The sequence below is a fragment of the Gymnogyps californianus genome, chromosome 5 (genome assembly GCF_018139145.2).
Source record: "Gymnogyps californianus isolate 813 chromosome 5, ASM1813914v2, whole genome shotgun sequence".
Lineage (NCBI taxonomy): Eukaryota > Metazoa > Chordata > Aves > Accipitriformes > Cathartidae > Gymnogyps > Gymnogyps californianus.
The window spans coordinates 29765764-29787464 of record NC_059475.1 but is presented as its reverse complement, the minus strand read 5'-3'; the positions used below and the strand labels follow the sequence as shown (position 1 = coordinate 29787464).

General features: G+C 40.8%; 1 protein-coding gene across 1 annotated transcript in view; it reads left to right on the top strand.

The window, feature by feature from the left end:
• The window catches only part of SPTBN5 (spectrin beta, non-erythrocytic 5), a 102444-nt gene that overhangs the window by 37906 nt on the left and 42837 nt on the right, over positions 1-21701 (top strand). The window contains exons 31-35 of the mRNA XM_050898302.1: positions 581-760; positions 5175-5378; positions 6620-6769; positions 19308-19412; positions 20407-20592. Of these exons, the coding sequence (XP_050754259.1) occupies positions 581-760; positions 5175-5378; positions 6620-6769; positions 19308-19412; positions 20407-20592 (825 nt within the window). The remainder of the gene's footprint in view (positions 1-580; positions 761-5174; positions 5379-6619; positions 6770-19307; positions 19413-20406; positions 20593-21701) is intronic.

Sequence of the window (21701 nt, the reverse complement as noted above, 5' to 3'; positions counted from 1 at the left end):
CTTCAACTAGAGCAATAAAAGTAGTATGAGTTTCCTCTTCATCCTTTTGTTTAGTAAATGTAATGATATAGTTAACACAGCACGTGTTATGTTGAGATTACTGAAGTAGTTATCCCAGTATTGCTTATCAGTGGCCTCATGTCTTGGCCTTGTGGCAGGTAACACTAGAATTGATCCCACCAGCTGCTTGTTACTTTTAAAGGTAAAAGAGCATGAGACATGCATGAAGAGAATGTAGTCACAGTTAATCTATATGGTCACAAGGGAAAACAAAGTATGGTTAGCTATTATTTGCATTACTCATGTAATAAATGGTATAATAAAAAAGAGAAACAAAATCTGCCTGCCTATTTGAAAAATCACTGTTGTGATGAGCCTTAGCAAACGCTGGATGTCACTGTTATTCCATAGAACTGAAATTAGGGACGCTTTTGTTTAGCATGAGAAAAGTTAGGTCAGAAAATGTTGCTTGAATTGTAGTTTCATGTACAATTAACATAGCCCTTATCATAACTTTCCTGATATTAGCTGGATCTCTATGACTGTCTTTCCTACCCTCTTCTTTCGTCCCTGTGTATAGTTGCAGGAGCTGATCCACTCTGCAGATCATGTGCTGACCCATTGCTCAAAGAAGCAGGTGGAAGACCTGAAAGCAAAGCAGCAGACCATAGTGACCAGCTGGAAGGCCCTGAAGTCTAAAGTGGAACTGCGCAAGAAACTTCTGGAACAAGCATACAAGCTTTACCAGTTTCAGGCGCATGTAAGCACTTCTGCCTTCTGTCCATTGGTACACAGGGGAAAGCTGCCTTCAATGTGTGTGAATCATAGGTGTACTTCCAAGCTGCAAAGGTTGATGTAAAAGGCTGTAGGTGCTATCTGTATTACTAATCAAGTATTTAAGTGCTTGTAGCTATTTAGAAAGGTGTTAGAGGGTAAGGATGTTTTACCTTCTGTAGGAAGGAAAGCTTCTATCCAACTGTGTATGGGACAATTGATAGTTGTCAGAAATGGTCATCACTTCGCAGGAGTAGCAGTAGTCTTTTCAAAGACTCTGCAATTCCCACTGAGTAAGAGTGATAAAAATAGATGTTAGACTCCCATTTACAATGGCTAAAAGTTTGTTCTCTCTCTCTCAGGGCATGCAATAACCCTCAGTTAACTTACTTCATGGAGTGTATCAAATACAACTCACTGGTCTTTGCAGTAACCTCTCAAGTTGCTTAAACACAGTGATGCATATATCAGCGTAGTATCATCATCTGCAATGCACAGTAGCTTTGTCTCCAAAGAACGCAGTAGGTCACTGAGCTATGATTTGTCACGGAATACTTTGCAAATGTCAGTAGTCTCAGTGAAGGCACTTGAGCTACACCACTGCAAATTAGTAGATTATTGCTGCAAGTACTGCAGTAGCAGGTGCTAAAACAGCAAGGGTGCCCCCTTTTATCATGAAGGAAGTTGCTAATGTATATTTCTAGAATACCTTTACATTCGTTGTATTCTTGAACGGTTCCAGGTGTAACTTCAATTACACAATTATGGCACTTTGTTTTTCTGAGGGTTTGGTTGTGTTGTGGTTTAAACCCAGCTGGCAACTAAGCACCACGCAGCCGCTCGCTCACTCCCCCCCACCCAGTGGGATGGGGGAGAGAATCGGAAAAAAAAAACCTCGTGGGCTGAGATAAAGACAGTTTAATAGGACAGAAAGGAATGAAAAATAATGATAATGATAATAACAATATGACAATAGTAATATTAAAAGAATTAGACTATACAAAGCAAGTGATGCACAATGCAATTGCTCACCACTCGCTGACCAATGCCCAGTTAGTTCCCAAGCCGTGATCCGCCCCTCCCAGCCAACTCCCCCAGTTTATATACTGGGCATGATGTCATATGGTATGGAATAGCTCTTTGGCCAGTTTGGGTCAGCTGTCCTGGCTGTATCCCCTCCCAATTTCTTGTGCCCCTCCAGCCTTCTTGCTGGCTGGGCATGAGAAGCTGAAAAATCCTTGACTTGGTATAAGCACTACTTAGCAACAACTAAAAACATTGGTGTGTTATCAACATTATTTTCCTACTAGATCCAAAACACAGCACTATACCAGCTACTAGGAAGAAAATTAACTCTGTCCTAGCTGAAACCAGGACAGGTTGGTTTGTTTTTTAACTGTTAAGAATCCATTATCTTGTGCAGAACTGTTGATGGGGAAATAAAATGAATTAGAATATGACTTAAGGAAAATTAGAATGGCTCTACTGATGTAGGTGAAAGGTTCATTTGTCCACTGTCTTTCTGACAGATAATATCTAGGAATGATAGTAAGAGCAAGGCAAACTTCTTCTACTATGTATTCTTCTAACATATATTAGATTCTTGAAGTCTTCAGCCTGGGGGCATCTTCATCAGGAGATGGATCTTGATGGATTTATCCATTAAAACATAGTCACTCAGTGTTCACTTTGTTATTGATTTGTTTCATAACTTACGTCATAAATTTAGTTATTGACTTCAGATAGAAAATGTCCTGTTGGTGGAGATGTGTTTTCCTTTTTATTGCTGGAACCATACAAAATACCTTTGGTTTGAATTTTGTCTGAAATCTGTGATTCATCCTGTGATCTGAATGGCAAATCTGTAGCCCATTTCTTACTGTGGCAGTGTGTCCTTTCATCTGCATGGGTAAATTTACAAGCAATGAACACCTGAAAAATATATAAATCTGTCAGTGCTTAATAGAGGGCTACACAGTCATTAAGGCGCTTTCTTAACATCATAAAACAAAATGACAAAGCCAGGTGACTGTATTCTCAGTGACATGCCTAGATGGGATTATGCCTCAGGCATCTCCCTGTCTCTTTGATGTCAATCTGCTGTCAAGAAGTATTCCTGATCCTCTCAAGTTTCACCTCCTTTCCTGACAATAATTCCTGAAGAAGTGAAAAGCTGGTTCCACAAATTTGGTAAGCTCGTCTTTCTGCCTAGATGGGAAAAGACAGGGTTATACAGCCATGTCTAATGACGGTAAGAGTCTCAGTAGCTCTAGGGTAGGTTAGAGCAGCTTTGCTGCAGAACATCCCCCAAATTGCTGAGTGCAGAGAGGCAACTTTGCTCCCTTTCCTCTTTCAGCCGTGCCAAGAGGTCCACAAACTTAATGTTAGTCACAGCTGTTCAGTGTACTTTTTTCACTGCAGTGCAGTCCATGGGGCTTTTTCATTATGAAATTGTACACAGATTAAGAAGTGAAACAAAAACAAATCAGCCTTTCCATGAAATGAGAATTCTGTACAATCATCTAGTGTATCTCCTTGCATCCCATCAAGTACAATTTTAGTCTGATTAAATAGCAGAGCTGGCCCTAACTGACAACACACAGTAATAGCAGAGGGCTCCAGATCCTCCAAGGAACTCTGTCAAGGAAGAGGAATTTAGACGTAGACCAAAAGTATTCTGAATGATCTGAGATTCTTGTTCTGAAGTTTGTGCTAGGATCTGCATGGTCTCAGTCAGGCTCTGCTTAGGAGTTTCCTACAGACTGATGCCTAGTCTCTCCTTAAATGTTGCTGGCAGTGGCAGTCCAATAACCTCTTATTGGCTCTTGACTTGTTCCATTGCATGAAATATCCTGAGATCTATGGATTTTTTCCTAATGCTTAGCTTAAAATCTCAGGGAGTCTTAGACATTTGCAGTGCCAAGTGTAATGTGTCTACAGTGACATCCAGCTGTGTGTAAATTATTTCTGCAAATCAAAATGACGCCAACATGTGTGCACTATGTGGGCCTGTTTAAAAGGATCACAGTCTTTTTAAAGAGTCATATAGTAGCTGTGTTCACTGGCTTTAAGAAAAGAGTATCTTGGCTTTAAAGCCTAAACTCTTAGGACCCCAAATCGGCCAATTTCAATTTTGTGGTGCTTTTCTGAAAATATTTTCTCCTGGCTGGCTGGTTCACAAGCCAGCTTTGAGCTGTACAAAATTTTCATGACAGGGATAAAAATCCATGGGTAAAATGGAACAGGCAAGAAGCTATTTCTGTTACATAGTTTCCTTCAGCAGAAAAGCCAGCAACCATTCACAAGAGAAAATCTTTAGTTCTCTGCTGTAAAAGAGCATTTTTCTTCAGCACTTACTATACATAAGTCTTTTAAAATACACTTGAGAAAAGACTATTTACCACCTCAGAACTGAATCAACTAATCCAAACAATTAAACAATAACAAAACTTAATTAATCATCTCATATAATCCCCAGTACAGTCCCTTGCAGTCCTATTTTTTACCAACGGACACATAAGAGCAAAACACCTGTTACAGATTCAAATGAAATGCCTAAAGTAAGTGGACTGGTGAAGGTGCAGAATCAAATGCAAAAAAAGATGTACAGAAAATGTAAAATGATTTTTACTTGCACAAGTTCCTTCAGTCACAGTCAGAAAATAATTCTCAGAGATTTGTTTTAGAATTTTCTTGCTCATAATTGCCTCAGCTGGATGCTTCAGACATTCTAAGATATGGTAAATATGTTTATCGGTTCATCAGATTTTGAAAGTAAACTAGCATTACATCCTTGTTCCTTCCAGAATTGCGTTTCTGTGCCAATCTCAGTTGTATAGTTCCACAAATCAAGAGCTGAATCTGCATACCTGATATGCTTAAGCAATTTTTTCTGACATGTGATTTGCCTTTTTTTCACCTCTATTAGAGTGAGCGCATTTGTTTTTCACCTGAAAATTCTCACTGTCATTTTAGAATATGTGTACTACTTAAGTTTTGAATAGACTTGTATTAGCTAAAGCTAAGTCACAGAAAAGTAGGGTGTTATTGTTTTATTCTCTGTGAAGGAATAACACCAGAAAACACTTATGGAGTGGTGGACTAAAGGGCAATAAATAATATCATGTTGTCATTGATGTGATATGACACAGTTTGATTATGATTATGATATTACAAAACGTGTATGATTTCACACAGTATGTAGAAATTCCTGCAGTCATGTCATCCACCCTTGTTAAAATTCATAGAAGTACTCTAAGCCCTAATGAAATATTTTCTTTCTTATCTGTGATTTTATTACCTATTATTCACTTAAAGTTGAACAGTCAGCCTGTGATTTTCCTGCCTGATAACCCAAGCCTGAGCTCTAACCTCAACTTTCACATTTTCTTGGGTTCCAGGTATGGGACTATTTCTTATGGACAGCAGAAATAATAAGGGAAATGAGAGCCAAGGAGACTATTCGGGACATATCTACTAGCAGCCTGAGACTTACCCAGCATCAACAGCTACTGGCAGAGATTGAAGCACGAGAAGAGAAGTATAGTCATGTTGTACAGCTAGGACAGTCACTCTTGCGAGATGAGGAAATAGGATCAAAAGAGGTAATTGAAACTCATTTGAGTTCAGTCACACACATTCAGCTACTCAACACTAGTGTAACTATCATTCTATACTTTATCATGCTGTAAGCATACAAATGCATGTTTACACTCACACATTATCCATATGCATGACCTACATTTGCCTCAGTGTGTTACCTAGCTTGGGCACAAAAACATCTGTTCCATTTCCTACCTCAGCAGTAGATGAGTGCTGGCATCTCCTGAGGGCCCACTGCAGCAAAGCTGCGCTTATTCGAGAAGTTCACTATGTTCTGAGCGATGGAGATAATTCTACCCACTTCCCAAACTGGATTTTCACACAAATACTATGCTTCACATTACAGTGCTATATCCATACCAGACGAGGCTGGACAAAAACCTGTCAACCAAAGACTGAAAACACTCAAACATATGAGAGAGTTTAAAGATGAATTGCAACATATTCTATAGTAATGAATTATGCTGGTATATTTAACTCCCCAGAAATGAAGGATGGAAATCAAAATGTCAGTTTACTCAAGACAAATAACCTCTAAGATTGTCACAGCATTATTTCTTTTCCAGTACCTACTAGTTTACTTCTCTGCTGACAATTCATTAACCTGTCTCTTGAATATCTTCAGAAAACTGCAGAGTTCATGCAAATTACTCTCCCATCTGACCAAGCTATTTCCTGAAAATTTGCTGACTGTTGCAATGTATTACTGTAATAACTAGAAATCTTCCTGACTGTGAAGTCCTTTGCCTGTAGAAAAATGTAGGAAAAAATGATTTATAGAAGGCCTGTGGACATACACAGTTTGGAAGCTGAAATTACATGAAGTCTAGCATTGAGGCATGTATTCACTGATTAGGAGAATATGCTATGTTGATAACTTAATAAGTATCTGTCCTATCCCAATTTGAAGTGCTATAATTGCACTGTTATGACTAAAGATAATGGAGAATTAGGATTTGATTCTAGAAGGTACACTTCAGAAACAGTTACCTTTCTTTGCTCTTGACTTGCACTGCTGTATATGCTGTAAGAAGCACTCCTCCATTCCTGAAATGAGGCACCTCTGATTATCTCTCTGCCCAAATATAAGTGCTACAACTTGTTCTACTTTTTTCTGCTTGATAATTTTGTTGCAACTTAAGGGGCTTATCCACCACTCTACTTAATCCTTTCTCCTCCCACCTTACCCTGGTCCATGGGGTATAAAGACCAACATGCTTTTTTCATTGGAAATTGTGTTCAGATTCAGCAGAAGCTACAGGCTCTGTTGGAAGAGAAGGAAAATGTATACAATGAATGGAAACAGAAGAAGGAGTGGCTGGAGAAAATACACCAAGAACAAATGTTCTACAAGGATTGGGATCACCTGGACATGCTCCTGAACTCACAGGAGGTAAGTGAATTATAAACTTGAAATAAGCAGTTAAACTCTTCAAGCATTTGAACTCTTCCAAACTAAAAGGGACACTGCTGTTCACCTGCAACTTAAAATCCTTCGGTCTGTATATAGACAAGACACTCTTTTTATTGTTATTATTTGCATTGTGGTATTACTTGGAGACTGTAGCAATGTACAAGACCTCCCCTTTCTTATGGGGCTTAGGTGCAGAACCAGAAACAAAAAGATCATCCTTGCCTGAAAGATAATTCATTGCAAATAAACATAAGAACTAACAGATGAGAGTCACAACAGAAGAGGGAGACAACAGTCCACTGTATTAGTCCGCCTTACAAACACATCTCAGCATACCAACTGCTTAACCACTGGCAAATTGTTTTGCAGGCTTCAGAGAAGGGAATTGTAAAGAGGGTTTGAAGGAGGACAGGGAGATTACTTTGCAGGTGTTGCTGGAAACCTCAGCCCAAGCTGAGGGTTAGTGCTGGGGAAATGCAACGAGTGGAAAATGGATGTTGGCAGTATGAGTTAATCCAGGAAAAGGAATTGACTTCTCAGTTCTGCAAGGGAGTTGATAGCAGTGTGGAGAACAACTATGAAAGAATTTGATTGTAAGGAATATTAGTTTCTGTTGATGCAATAAAGAAAGATGAGCTGGTGAAAAAAGCCCTCTCATGAAAAGAGAGGGCTGATATAGTTAACGCAAAGAGACAGAAGGATGTTCTTATTATCATCATTTTGCAGCTCTTGAAATAGATTTTTTTTTCACCAATATTAAATTATCTTTTGTCTTTCTTGCACTTTCCTGGATTCATGGAACTATTTAAAAAGGTTCCAGCTTGAGGTCTGACATTTGCTATTACAAAACTGAGTGCAGAATTCAGACGTTTTTTCCAGTCACTGTGCAAATTCATGGATTGATAGATTGCTGTAACTGTGCTGAGACTTGGCATGTAAACCATATCAATGGGTTGAAGGCTGCCAAACTGAAGGGTTGAAGCACAGCTGAAGAAGGTTGTACCTCTGGGTCATTTCTTATTACAGAAAAAGAATTCTTAATTCTGCAAGACCACTGGCAGCATAATATAATGGCTCTCAGTTTGTGCTGAGCTCTGTTTTCCACCAGTGCTTTGCCACTGGCACTAAATATTTTGGAAAACTGACCCTGAGCTGTGCCATGCAGTGATACTTAACCCTTTGGGAGACATGGGTTTGGAGCCTTCTGCTACTCATTCCTTGAAGGAAATGCATATCTTCATAATTCCCTACAATTGGCACCCTTCACAAGTATGGCCTGCATTCTGAGTTTGTGCTGAAACATGAAACTAAGAGGGTTTCACCTGGGTTCAGGTTTCTGGATTAAAATATTACATAGTTCTGCCCATTAAAATTTTTTTTATTCCTTAATTAGCAAATGGCACAATTTGCATTATATCTATCTCAATTCCCTACCAAGCAGTGATACATCATTGCTAAGCTCCTGCATGGGTAGCATCATCACAGAAAATGTAAACTACAAAATTTTGGCCACTGTATTCTTTCTCTTTTCATGACATGGAGATCACCCAACATGCAGAGGCACTGTGACTACGGCATCTGCTTTGCTGTATATACCTCAGAGGTAAATGCGTAGGAAGCTACTCTGGGTTAGTGTTTCTTCTTGCCCGTCAGTCATGAGTCTTGGTTGCAAAAGACTGTATTACTCTTACATGAAAGGGATTGCACCTGGCATTTTCAGTATGCCCCCAGCACATTCTGTACAGGTAAATTGCACTTCATATTACTTATTTATTCAGATGAATTTACCATTGCCATATGCTGTGAGGTATACTGCCACAAAAGGGGTGGATGTTCATCATAGACTGGGCAAATTCTCTTGCTAGCATCAGTGACAGTGCCTGCCTCCTACCACAAGTTTCTTCAGCCAAAGCAAAGCCTGAGAATGAAGACTGTGACCTTGAGGACCATGAAGGGCAGTTCTGTTATCAGAATCTTTCTCTCGTAGTATTTTCTCTATGAACTTCCAAGGAGCCTGGTACTCAGTTGTTCTCACTATGACTAAGTGTTCAGAAGGTGGAACAGTAAAGCGTGGGTACTTCCAGCACCCCTTCAAGGAGATGACATTTTACGGTCAGGGAGAATCACAAGAAAATAAGGAAAGGGGAATGATGACAAGTTGGTCTTGTCCATGCAGGTATAGAGAATGAGGGAGCCACAGTTGTCATATGCTCTTATGTTCCGTCCACCACCCTCTGCATCTGATTTAAAAAAAAAAAAAAAAGAGCACTCAGGTTGAAAAGAATGCTCTAGCTATGGAAAGAAGATTCATACATAAACTTTTTGTTTCTCATTTTTGCTTATATTTAATCCTGAGAAGATTACAACTGATTGAAGAACTATTCCTTTCGTGAGAGGTTTGTGCATGTAAAGAATTACAGTTGCATGCTCGCAGAGTTACTGTTATAAAATAGAAAAGTAGGTCACAATGGTGTGACCATATAGACAAATGTCTCTGATACTGCAGTCAGTGACCAAGTATCTACCTGCAATATACCAGGGAATTTACAGAATGCCATGGATTTCTAAATTAGTAATCTGGATATCACAGTCAGCCATATGTCTCCTCCTTCACTGACACAGTCCCTACCATCACCAAGCTACCACAATGCCTAGAAGAGACTGGTATGGATTAGTGCTCAAATTTAATCCAGGAAATGTGTAAGTGCTGTTAGGTGCAAAGAAGAGATGCTGAATTTGTTCATATCCAAGGATGCAAACAAACAGATCCTCAATGAGCTGTGAGTGTTCAGGATGAGTTTCAACTCTCACTACTCTGGATGCACCAATTAGGCCAATACTGTGAAGAGCTTTCCTTTCAGGAATTACTAGCTTTCCTCTATCATAATGACTCACTCTGGTGTTGTCCATTCTTGTCATCTTGGTTTTAACCCACAGCTGACACTGAGCAAAAGTACTATGAAGAAAAGGCAGCTACCCAGGAACATCAGCTTGCCTCAGAGCTAAAGAGTATTGGTGAAAGCACATCTCAGTTGTACTTCACAAATTCCACTGCTACCTGCTCATTTTAAATCATATTTTGCTGTCTTTAAGTCAGTTTTACTGATCTGAGACCTGGCAATGTTGGCGATCACCTCAATGTCAAAAGCAGCATCAGTCCACAGTGAGTATAAATATAGAGTGATGCAGGTTTAGGCTATAATGCTGCTGAGAAGACAGAGGCTATATGTGTTTACATACAAAATAAGCTGTATCTTTGAAGAATTTATGGGACGGAATTAATAAAGAAAGCAAATCATTGCAAGAAGAGGCTCATTTGCTGCTGTTCATGGAAGAACAGGAAGCAATTTACCTTCTACTGGATTCTAGTCCTTCCTTAGTATGAAGTGCATCAGCCTGGCCCTGAACAGAAACAGCAACACTGTTCTGATTCCTCTACAGCTGGAGTTCCTGTATTCCCCGAATATCCCCCATTGCTTTTGTTCTCTCATCTCTAAGTGTGATCATTCTTCAAATGAGTTATTCCTGTGCTGCAGGACTCTCATCTAAATGAGGGAGAAATAACAAGAGCCGCAAAGCTGTCTTTTGCAGCTGCCACCATCTGCCTTATGCATCAGTATATACAATTCGACAGTGAACTGAGCTTCCATAGTCACTATTTGTATTTTACTTCTCTGCATTTGAAGAAAAATTGGAAGAGGAATCTATTCCCTTTGAATGGAGCTCTGTTACTACTATATGGAGTTAAAATGTGGCTGCATAGTGACGCAGACCCTGCTCCCTGGGGAGACAGGCAGGATGGTAGGAATGCAGTCCTTTCAAACACATTTTCAAAAAGTATTCAGCCAAGGCATCAATTGGAGGCTCTCAAACCACTTTCCCAATGGGAATTTTGTAATTTGCTGCTTTCAGAAAGGACAAAAGCAAACATATTCAAAAAAGATTCCTATCAGGCAAACAAATATAAGCAATCTCTCCACCCCTTGTGTTTCTTCTGACTTTTGTGTTCGAGGCAAAGCTCAGTGACATGCATTTCACTTTGCACATCACACAAATTATGTATGTAAGAAAGCAGCTTCTGCCATCCCATAATTTTTGGATCCTATTTTCCCAGTACTTCATATGCCTTAGACAAAGTCTCTCCCCCAGCAGCAAGGAGCAGAGGAAGGAAGAAGGCAACAGAGGAGTGTTTTAAACTATGAACTACTACTAAGAACTGCGCTCTCATTCGCTGTCTGTGCCAGTGTGACAGGTTTGACTTTATGCCAGCATCTTATATTACATCCAAGTTACTTAAACCTTTGAAGGATTTCTGCAGAATTTAGTCTAGGATTGCTCTATGCTAAAGAAAATAAAGCACATGTGGAGAAAATTAGGCAAACATCTATCTTTTTAAATTTTTTTTATTATGAATTCAGTTGTGCCATTGCATGGAACTGTTGTAGGAAAGTCTCCTAAGACCTGCGAACTGAGATCTTGCCATTCGGAGTGCAGACAAGCAACAGCTGAAAAAGAGAAAGAAGAAAAAAAATCATTTTTGCTTTGAGCAGAAACAGTGTCCGGTACACTCTGCTCTGTTCTAACCTTTTCACGACAGCAGATGCATTGCTCAGGTTAGCTGCTTTCCTTTTTTTCACAGATGAAATAACAGCGAGTTCGCAGGCTGTCTCTGGCAGACGTTTTTGGCTCCCTCCTACTGTGTCTGCAGTCTCACTGTCAGAACACTCAGGGAGCAGAGCCTCATGCTCCGTAATTTATCTTTCTGCCCATCCCACACTCATATCACTTTGCAGACGTGACAGGCGGTGGTAGCAGTATTAGAAGAGCTGTGCGTTCTTATTTTGAACGTGGATTTTTTTAGTTTATAAATTTTTTCCTGGAGAATGTTTATTCATCTCTCATTCCTTTGCTTCAGAGGAAGAATGGAAACTTCCAGTGCCAAAGGAAAAAGGATTAGGAGTTGGTTTTAAAAACAGGGGGAAAGGCAAGCTTCTGTGGCTTTGATTTTTGCATCGTTTAGGACTAAGCTTCAGAATGTCATGCAGGGACCATCGCTGCAAACTTTCATCTGCAACGTATGTCTCCACTGCGGAAGTGGTGCTGTCTTCCAGCAGAATGACCCCACCTCCTCCTTTTGAATCTGCTGTGCGGGACAGGCCTTTTCAAAAGATGCCAGCGTCAGCATGGCATCCTCCCACTGGTCAATCAGTTGCAGAGCTTGCTCCAGGAAATGCCAGCTCACCACCAAGCGGTATGTCTTCTGGAGCTTACTGTTCAAGGCTAGATGTCATCCTGGCACACACAGACCGGAGGAAAGGTTTCGGGAGCGCTAGTCACTGTGTCAGTCCTTCTGATGAGACATCCAGGTGTTCCAGTCCTCCCAGGAACCCTCGGGGCCATGGATATGAGGGTTCTGGCACTCGGTCAACATCTGCATCTTATAAGCAATATTCAGAAAGAGAAAAAAGTGTTCATCGTATTTATCCTGAAAAAAATGATCCCTTGAAGCTTGCTGTATCTTTGCCCTCTGATGTCCTTTCCTGCAAAGCTCCACGAAGCTGGACATCACGCCTAGACGTTGATCTGTCTGCTATTCCAGCTGTTTCTACACTCCGCAGCAAAAATCTGCATGCATCCCTGGAACCTTGTAGTTCTCTCCCACCCCAACAAGGCTGTAGCCAGTGCAATGTCCAAATGCCAGACCTCCATGCTTCAATGAAGCTTTACATTTCAACTTGCAGCTTGACGATAAAGCCTTTTCGAGCAGATTCCCATGGAAGCAGTCACGCTCATTCAAGTCTGCTCATGCCACAGTTAGAGAAGGTGCCTGAAACTCCGGCTGGTCTTCCAACAGGATCCCAGAAGCCAAAACAAAGCTTCCCTTCAGGTGGGTCTCCAGCCCTTCAAGTCACAAGATTTCATGTGACTTCCTCTAAGTATTCTGGCCTTCCCCAGGAGACTGTTTCCAGAGATATATGGCTGTCCCCAGCTGTGCTGACTGGAAGAGAAAATTCAGCTAGTGGGAATGAGGTCACGAGCAAGGATTTAAACCCAGAGCTGATTGTCTTTCAGAACCACCCTTCATCTAGGCCAGAGTTTAGGAAGACTCCATGTGATGGTCTAACACCTGCTCACCACAAGGTTTCCAAAATCACCCTGATACTTGCCACCCCTTGGACTGCTATGCCTATCCAGGTGGTAAGAGAATTTAGAAGAAGCCCAAGTCCAACAATCTTTATCAAAACACATGATTCAGATATAGCTGGTCCACCCTTTAACCCTGTGGAGATTGGGGCTGGCCTCTCTCTATCAGTGAATCCAGTTTGCTGCTCAGGATTGCTTTCTAGCCATTGGGCAAGATCTGGTTTGAGACCTTCCCAGGAAACATGCACTCTAAAAAGTGTATGCCCTGACAATCTTTTGACAAACATACCGGCTCACACCACCTCTTCAACTCACAGAGACACGGAGGGTTCATGGTGTCCGTCTATCGCTGTCAACATTGCGTCCTTTGGACCTGGGAGGAGAGTGGTGAAGATTTCCATTCCATTCTAGGAACATTTGCAAACAGAAGTTTTAAGCTGTGTTAATCAAGCCATGTGGATTTCTTTTTGTATGCTTCCTGCCATGTTCCCACTCCCTAGAGATGACTTATGGGACAATCAGAAAGCTACCAAGGCTGCAGCTACAGCTTGATCCATCCTAAATGAAGCTGAGCACTCTGATCTGATCAAGCACTTAACAACTGTTTCATTTTAACTACTAGAGTACTATTGTCAACATGACATGCCTAATGCTATGCATGTGCTTACAGATTTTGCCTAATTGGGCCATAGTGCTCAGCACTTTGAAGGTTCAAGACTTCAGAGCCAAGAATTGGTTTTCTTCTCTGCTAGTCGGTCTGGGATCTGGGACAAATCCTCAGTGTAGTTTTGCTTAGTTTTTTCTGTTTCACTGTTTTCATTTTCTTACTTGTCAGATTATGCTGTATTTCTAAATGGTTAATTCCTGGTTTTGTAATTTTTAAAAGTAATACTTGTTTTCAAAACCCAAAATATTTAAGTGTGTAGGAAGAAATCACTTTTTTTCCCCCCCTTAGAAAAAGAGAGGTACCACTCTTTCCTGAGGGAGATGAAGGGAATTTAGTCTCCACAGCATCTCAAATTTGGATATCCCAGCAAAGTTTCTAGCAGTGAAACTATGGGGAGTTTAAGAGGAATTTAGTCTGCCTTCAGAAAAATATTTCATAAGTAAATATTTTAATGATGATGTTGTATGGGCATAGGATTCTGGTCTAACACCTACTACTTACAGGATAGGGGTCGAGCTTGCGAATTTTGAAGAGGGAGGGGATAGCTGGGAGGAAGGGATCGCAGTAGTTATGGGAAGACAAACACTGACTTCTCTCTGTGTTTTTCCCATATACATTTCCAATATCAGATAATTATATTCTTATGCTGATGAGACAGCATGCAGTGGGAGCGGGGAAGGAAATTTTAAATACATTTAACATTAGAATTTTGCATCTAGATTGTGAGGTCAGAGGCCAATAATACAGTGATGTCGGTATGATAGAAAAGGTGTATGTATTTTTTTTTTATAAAAAACTTCAGTGTGTTTTATTCCACTTATGGTTATGGTATGATACCTTGTTATAACTTTTACTGAAATGAAGCATAGTACAACATATTTGTGAACCATATGTAGTCATAGTGTTAAGCACATTTATTTACTTTGCTAAAACAAATTTAAATTTTTTTTTCATTAATTCTTTTTTGTATTTACTTTTATCAGAAGTAAGTTAAATCAAACCTTGTTGTTATCTATCTGGGCAGAGAGTTTGGACTTGATTACGTGCTTTAAGTGAAGGCATTTAAAACTCTGAGTAATTCTGGCTTTTAGTACATGCTTAGAGCTGAAAGATTTTCAGTGGAGTTCCAGCAATCTCAGCAGCAAGCCCAGAGCAGGCAGCGAGGGGCAAAATCTCTGGAGCTTGTTGTACTGTGAAGAGCATAAGCAGGAGAAGGGAGTGGATTTGCACAATACTTAAAATAATTTTTCTTCTAGAGAAATAAAAATGACACTTCTTGGAAGACAAATTTCTTCTGGGGCTGTGTCAGCTTCCAGTGTGTATAAATGTGAAGTTGTGGCGTCAAGAGCATAGTTATCCTAATAACTAAAATGTTTCATTCAGTATTTCTCCAAAAGCTAGAGCTGGCCTGTGCTGTTACATAAGTGTGTATATAGTACTATTTTATTTAAAACGAACATTTTTTTTTTTTTATTGGACTTTGCATTTAGTTCTGCATTAACTTGTATGTAAGAGGTCTTATGACAGTGTGGCTAAATCTATGCAATGACCTCAGAAATAGTGAAAAACTCCAGTTAAGTAGGGTTACAACCTCCGTTTCTGTGCTTTGCATTGTTAATAACTTGGCTATTTTTTTACATGCTCCATTTCAAATCTCAAAAAGGGCCAAGTCCATTTTGTGGTTTTAAGCGTCTTTGCAAGTCTTCACTTAAAAATGAGTCCATTATATAGCGAGTGGTCAAGTCTTCGGTGCTTTTTGTGGCTGAGCATTAAATTCCTGATGATGGGCCGTGATTCATAACAGAAACAAACTTGAAAGAACGTTTATACCTGCTGTGTGCTGTGGGAGACCCTGGTAGGTTACCTGAGGAGAGCTATGCAGTGTTTTGTATTTGAAATCAACACACCTCATTCAAAGCAGGAGTTTGGGGACCTGTCTAAAAATACGCCAAAAAGTGAGGTAATCGGCCACAGGCCAGCATTGTGGTGTGGGAGCCAGTTTCCATTCTGTTTTCAGATTGGTATAACAAATGCTTAAATGAAAAAAATGTTGCAGTTCTGATTCTAGCAAGTGCTGTTGTAAGACTTCTGTTTAAAAGACAAATGGAAAGTTTTTACCTCACCAGCTCTCCAAGTAGCACTGTTAGTGCTACTGGGGCTGCTTTCTTCTAAGCATATTGCCATTGCCTCTCTGTAATGTACGCAGCCAGTTTTCTTTTGCACTAATTTTCTTTTTGTGCACCAGTTTCCTTTCTCAGTATTAAAACCTGGGTTCCCAAGAGCATTTGCACAGGCTTCTACTTGGAGGACCTGCTCCAAAGCTTTCAGAAGTCAGGAGGACTTTTTCCCACTGCTGTAACAGCTGAAGGAATGGGGCTTTGAATGCTCAGTGTTATTTGTGTGTAGTGATTTTCAGTGGGAGCGAGGCACTGAGCACTCCAGTGGCAGCTGCTTATGACTCACCATCCCACACCCCTGCTCTCAGATGTCTCTTTTTCCAAAGAAAGTAACCACCTTTTTTACCAGTAGATGTCCCTTGCCTTTTTCTTCCACCACAGATATATGAGCAGGAAAACTAATGGCTGACTATTTCTTCAGGTATCACAGAGTTGGCAGTTTCACTGCTAACAGTTACTAAATAAAGGTCCTGGAGTGATATGTGGAAAATTATGGGAATTTTCTGTTTCCTCAGGTAAATCTTTTTTGACCAAAAATGGTAGATAATCCACAAAATATGACAGAGAAGCTACAGTGCTTTTAAAGCAGCATTTAAAACAGCAAAACAGAGATGCAGCATGCGGCTGTATGTTTGTGTATCCCGAACAGGACTGAGTTAGATTCAGCCAATAACTTTTTATTTCAGTGTTAGTAACAGCAGTGTAAATATGGGTGGGAATTATAAGTGGTTTAACACAGCATTACAGTAGACAGACCTGGAGCCCACATGTGTGGAGATCTTCCTCCACAAGAGCAAACCAAATGCAAAAACACTCTAAAAAAAAAATCTGTCATAATTTCATACACTTGCTGAGTAGGATAGATCAAAGGATTAAAGTTTGAATGACAGAATATCTGCCTTCTGGTGGGGGTTGTATTTAACATACAGAGGCATAACAGAGGCATTACTGTTAATGTGTTTCTTTAGGCATCCTGGTGATTTATGGGCCAGACTTAAAAACTTAGGCCTGTTGTACAGTGGCCTTCCCCTCTTCTTGACAGTGGTTACTATGTTGGAATTTATTCACCTTTCTTCTGATACTCAGCATGGATTAGTATAGAGCAGTTTAAACATCTGGCCTGGGCATGATATTCTTCTGTGCATTTTTCTGTATATGCAAAATATTCCTCTCATTAACTCCCAAAAAATGAACCAGAAAGTCAGGCCAAGTCTGCCTGTCAGTCCTCTTAGCCACAGCTGCCAAGGAGGGCTGAGTGGCGGCAGCAGTAACAGGGTCCATCGACCAGCTGGAGACCAAGGCGCAAAGCGAGGTAATGACTGAAATCTGGGGTCTTTCCAGGAGGACCAGGACAGGGCTCCGGCCTCCCCTCAATGCAGCTGGGGCCAGGGCTGAGCCTCAGAGGGACCCCCAGGTGGGAGCAGGGGGGCTGTCCAGGGGATGGTCAGGGCTGCCAGAGCCTGTTGGTACACTCAGACCCTGACAAGTAGGTGTGGATTCCCCTGCACATAACACATGCCTGGGAAACCTCTCCTTCAGAAGATGCCCTGTGGGGTTAAAGAGTCATCCAGTACTTCTGTGCAGACAATGAACATCATTACTGGTTTTCTAAAGTAGCTGCCAAAGAATATCTTTTCTCTCCTATAAGAGACACCCTGTAAGACTGCTACAGAACTGTAATGTTTTGCAAAGCGAGAGACATCTCTCTAGATGTTATTTTTCCTGTGCACGTCTATGGTTTTAAGGCACAGATTTACCTATGTTCTTTACCAGCCCTCTTCTGAAACTATTAGCAGTTGTGGTGTTTCACGGATTCTATTCTGTTTCTTTCCTGCCTCTTAATTCTTTCACACTGTATCACTGATCTCAAATTCTTCTTCTATCTCTGCTAATTGCACTTTACCCAGGTAGAGTTACTGGTTGGATTTCTCATCCTTATCCAAATACTTATGATTCCATGAGCTCACAAAATGGATTACACAGTGCTGTGTCCCAGCCGATAAACGCAGTCCCTCGTAGCAGCCTGAACAAGTGTCTGTCCAGTCATATTCGCTCCACTGTGAACGTTGTCCACAGGTAATTTTCACTCATGTCCCATCAGAGCCTCTGACTGGAGTTTTTGTCCTGTTGTTGTCTCGTCATTGAATAAGGGAAGAAACTGTAGGCAATTAAATCCACTGGAAAAGAATAAATTCCTACTGGCCTGCAGAAAAGCTTATTTTTTTGTTGATAATAGATAACTACATTGTTTATTCTTTTGCATTTGACAAAACTGAATGTAACAGAATGCATGGGAGAAGTAATTGGGCAGCCAGTTTTCTTAACACCAGAAAAGAGTCAAGAAACACTGTGGTGCCTTAGAGATGTATGTGGATTAGTTAGAAAAGGTCCTCACAGTGTTAAAAGCGAATAGTGCAGAGGTCAGTTTCCTTAAAACTGCGTTTGTTATTTTAGACTGAGGTCTTTCTGCATCAGAGACTGACAGGACAGACAGTAAATAAAATCAATGCAGTCAAGTTGGAAAGATGGCCTGAAAAAATAACAGATATAATGCACTTGGTACAGGTGCAAGCTATGACATTTTTCAGGAATAATCAGCTGCATAAAGACAGGATGGGGACAAGCTGGTCTGATAGCAGTTCTTCTGAAAAGTTTCTGGAAGCTTATAGTAGATTGCAGGGTGAACTTGAGTTCATGGTATTGTGTAAAAGATAAGCACCATACACAGATACGTGCAGAAGATTACAGCTTGAAAGGCCCACAGAAGCTCTCTGCTGTCTTCACTACCTTCACTCTGGCAGCCTTATTGCTTATTACCACTTACTGCATCAAGTATTAGGAACCCCGTTTCAAAATAAGTGGAAATGGAGAAAACTCAGAGGAGAGCAATAAGAATAATCAGAGTCAAGAAGACATAGCCTTTGTGGAATGATCAATCAGATCAGGGTAGTTTTAGCCTAGAGAAGATAGAAATCCCAGTATGCAAAAAGCCTACAAATATGTACAAGGCTGAAGCAAATGTAAAAGGAATTATCTCCTTAGTGTGATGAAGAGGGCAGTATGTAATAAGGTGAAGTGTTAGCAATGCATTTGCAGGCTAGATATTTGGAAAATCTTGCTAATGGTAAAGGTAACGAAGCACTGGAATAAATTGCCCAGGGAGGCTGCAAAGTCCCTGTTATTGGAAGTCTTCTAAGAAAGAATCATACAGACATCTGTCAGACATGACAGTGTTGATCTTGCTTTGGATTACAAGGATGGCTTAGACCTCTGGAATTCACTGCCAGCCTTGTGACTTAGTGATTGCGATAAGCAGTGATAGGTCACTTTCCTTAGCTGGACATGTTAATGCTTCTCTTTCTTGCTCAAGACCATGGAGCTCTACTATTCAATTTCAGTGGCCTCCTGTTCCTTTTTTTTCCTCTCAAGTGTACTCTCAACTGCAGAGTTAATACCTCTTCTCACATTTATGAATCAGGTTTATGTGATAATTAATCCACTGAGAAAAATATTAAACTTTTTTTTATAGATTTATTTGAAAAGCAGTGACCTCGGAAGCTCTGTAGATGAAGTAGAGCAACTGATAAGGAAACATGAGGCTTTTGAGAAGCTTCTGGCATCACAGGATGAGAAGGTACAAAAATCAACAACAAAAATTCTACCAACCCACAAGCTAGAATGATTCTTTTTTTTTTTTTTTTTTTTTTTTTAAATATGGCAACACATTAAATTGCTGACAGATGTGATATGCCTGGTATGCTTGAACGAAAGAGAAAATGGGGAAGCTTAGTGAAATAAGAGGCAGAGCAGTGGAGAACAAGTGCTAAACACTCCATGCCCAAGTCCTGCCTGTATTGTCTTGCAGTAGACAGGAAAACCGCTTAGTAAGTTGAATAGTGGGACTTACCAGAAGAAATATTTGAAGCAGACCATATTGTGTGTTATGGATATCAGAAGTTTCTGCTTTTTTCATAAAAAAATCAGTGGCTTTTAAAGCAAGTAAAATACAGTGGGTCAGAGATGACTTGTCTAATTATTTAAATATACATTTGGTATACAATGTCTGTACCAAATTGGTTAGCCTCTTTGCACCTTTGGAATAGATGCTGAATTGCTCACTCGCATGTAAAGGCATCTGCCTGGCTGGTGGCCACTGCTGTAATTCATCCAGGCTAGGGCTAAACTCAAACCTGGGGCTGTGCCTGGGTTCCCCAGAAGGAATGAGCTCCCAGAACCCGTGCCAGCTCCCTGCCAGACTGATTGCTCATGTTGAGAGCTACCTTCCAACACCTGATTTCCACAAAGCAATAAAACCTGAGCACTCATGGGTGTCAGGCTTGCTCCATGATTCCTTGCACTGGATGATCAGTGGCATAAGGGACTCCTGGAGCTACACCTTTAAGTCATTTAAGTAGTCAGGGTGCACTACAGAGACCAATGACAAGGACGTCATAGATGTAACATAGTACAGGGTGAGGGTGGGGGGAATGCTAGTTAACTTGTCCCTCCTATTCTTGGTTCATTCCAGAAAAAAGGAGAATCTTTTAGATATGGAAAGGAGCCTGGTTTTTGTTTCTTTCACACCACTTGGAAGCATAAAAGTAATTTCAGATTTGTTGCCTCCTCAGATGATGTCTCTTCAAGAACAGGCAAGCAGGCTAGAAAAGGTTGGTGGACTGGAAGGGCTAAAGATCCAGCACAAACTGAATGCCATTCGTGAGAGGAAGCAGCAGATCAAGGATCTATCCCAGAGTAGGAGAGAGAAGCTGCAGACCGCCCTTCTTCTGGCACTTTTCTACCAGAACTTGGAAGAGGTAAGAGGATTTTAGACTGGGATGGAGGTGGAAGGCAGAGGAGCTGCCTACCTCTGTTGGATGAAGTGCTCACCCTTGCCAGAGATTAGGTGGATTGATAATCTACTCTGGTATGCCAACTCCTGCCACACTCACGCAAAGAGGTGCTCCAATGCCATTGCTGTTACTATACCGTTGTTGTGGCATTGTGCCCATTACAGCTGCTTTACACATCAGGAGTTCTGCTAAAATAAAACTAAAAGGAAAACTGCCAGCTACTACCTTATGTTTCCTTTGGTGGGAAAGAAAAGATATTTCAAATCGGGGTGAATACAAAGTGAAAAGCATTATGGCAAGGGTGCCAATCTTTACTAGTGGATGTTCACTGAAGGCCTTCAAAACAGTGCTGTAACTTAGCATAGCTCTTCAGCTGTTGTAGACTGGTCTCTGCAGAATATGTTTGTCTCTGTTTGTCTCCTGTTCTGGCCTTAGTCCTGTAACTGAGTAGCTCTGCTTCTGGCACTACTGTTGGAAAGACATACTAGGTCAGTCTTTCAAAGGGCAGCACAATGTGTGTGGCTGAAAAATGTGCTAGCATCCAGTGTGCTGGCATAAACAACAGCACACAGGCCCAGAGGGACATTTGCAAAGACTCTTGCTGGTCTGGTATGCACCCCTTCTACTGCTGCATCCCATGGAACATCCTCCATGGTTTAAAGAAAAACTGCAGGTGCTTGTCACCTCCCAGCCCATGAAAAAGACACATGTCCTAACACAGGTCAAATTATGATGGTCACCAAAGGAGAATGAATGCCTGTAACACAGCTGCTGCTGACAACCAAATTTATTTTTTTTTAGAAAAAGAGTAATCTAAGGAATAAATGGCTGCTAAAATTCCATTTACAGCACAATATATTTGGAACTCCCACTACCCCCTCCACCCCCACACCCACCTCCCCAAAATAATCAGACATTTAAATACCCTCTTCTTTGGCTACACTAAAGAGCCAGAGCTGCATGCTATTTTTTTTAAATAAACTTTATCAGGAATTATTTACACAGCCAAATATTAACTCGTATTATTTGGCTATACTTTTCCTATCACATGAACCAGTCCACCAGTAATGGCC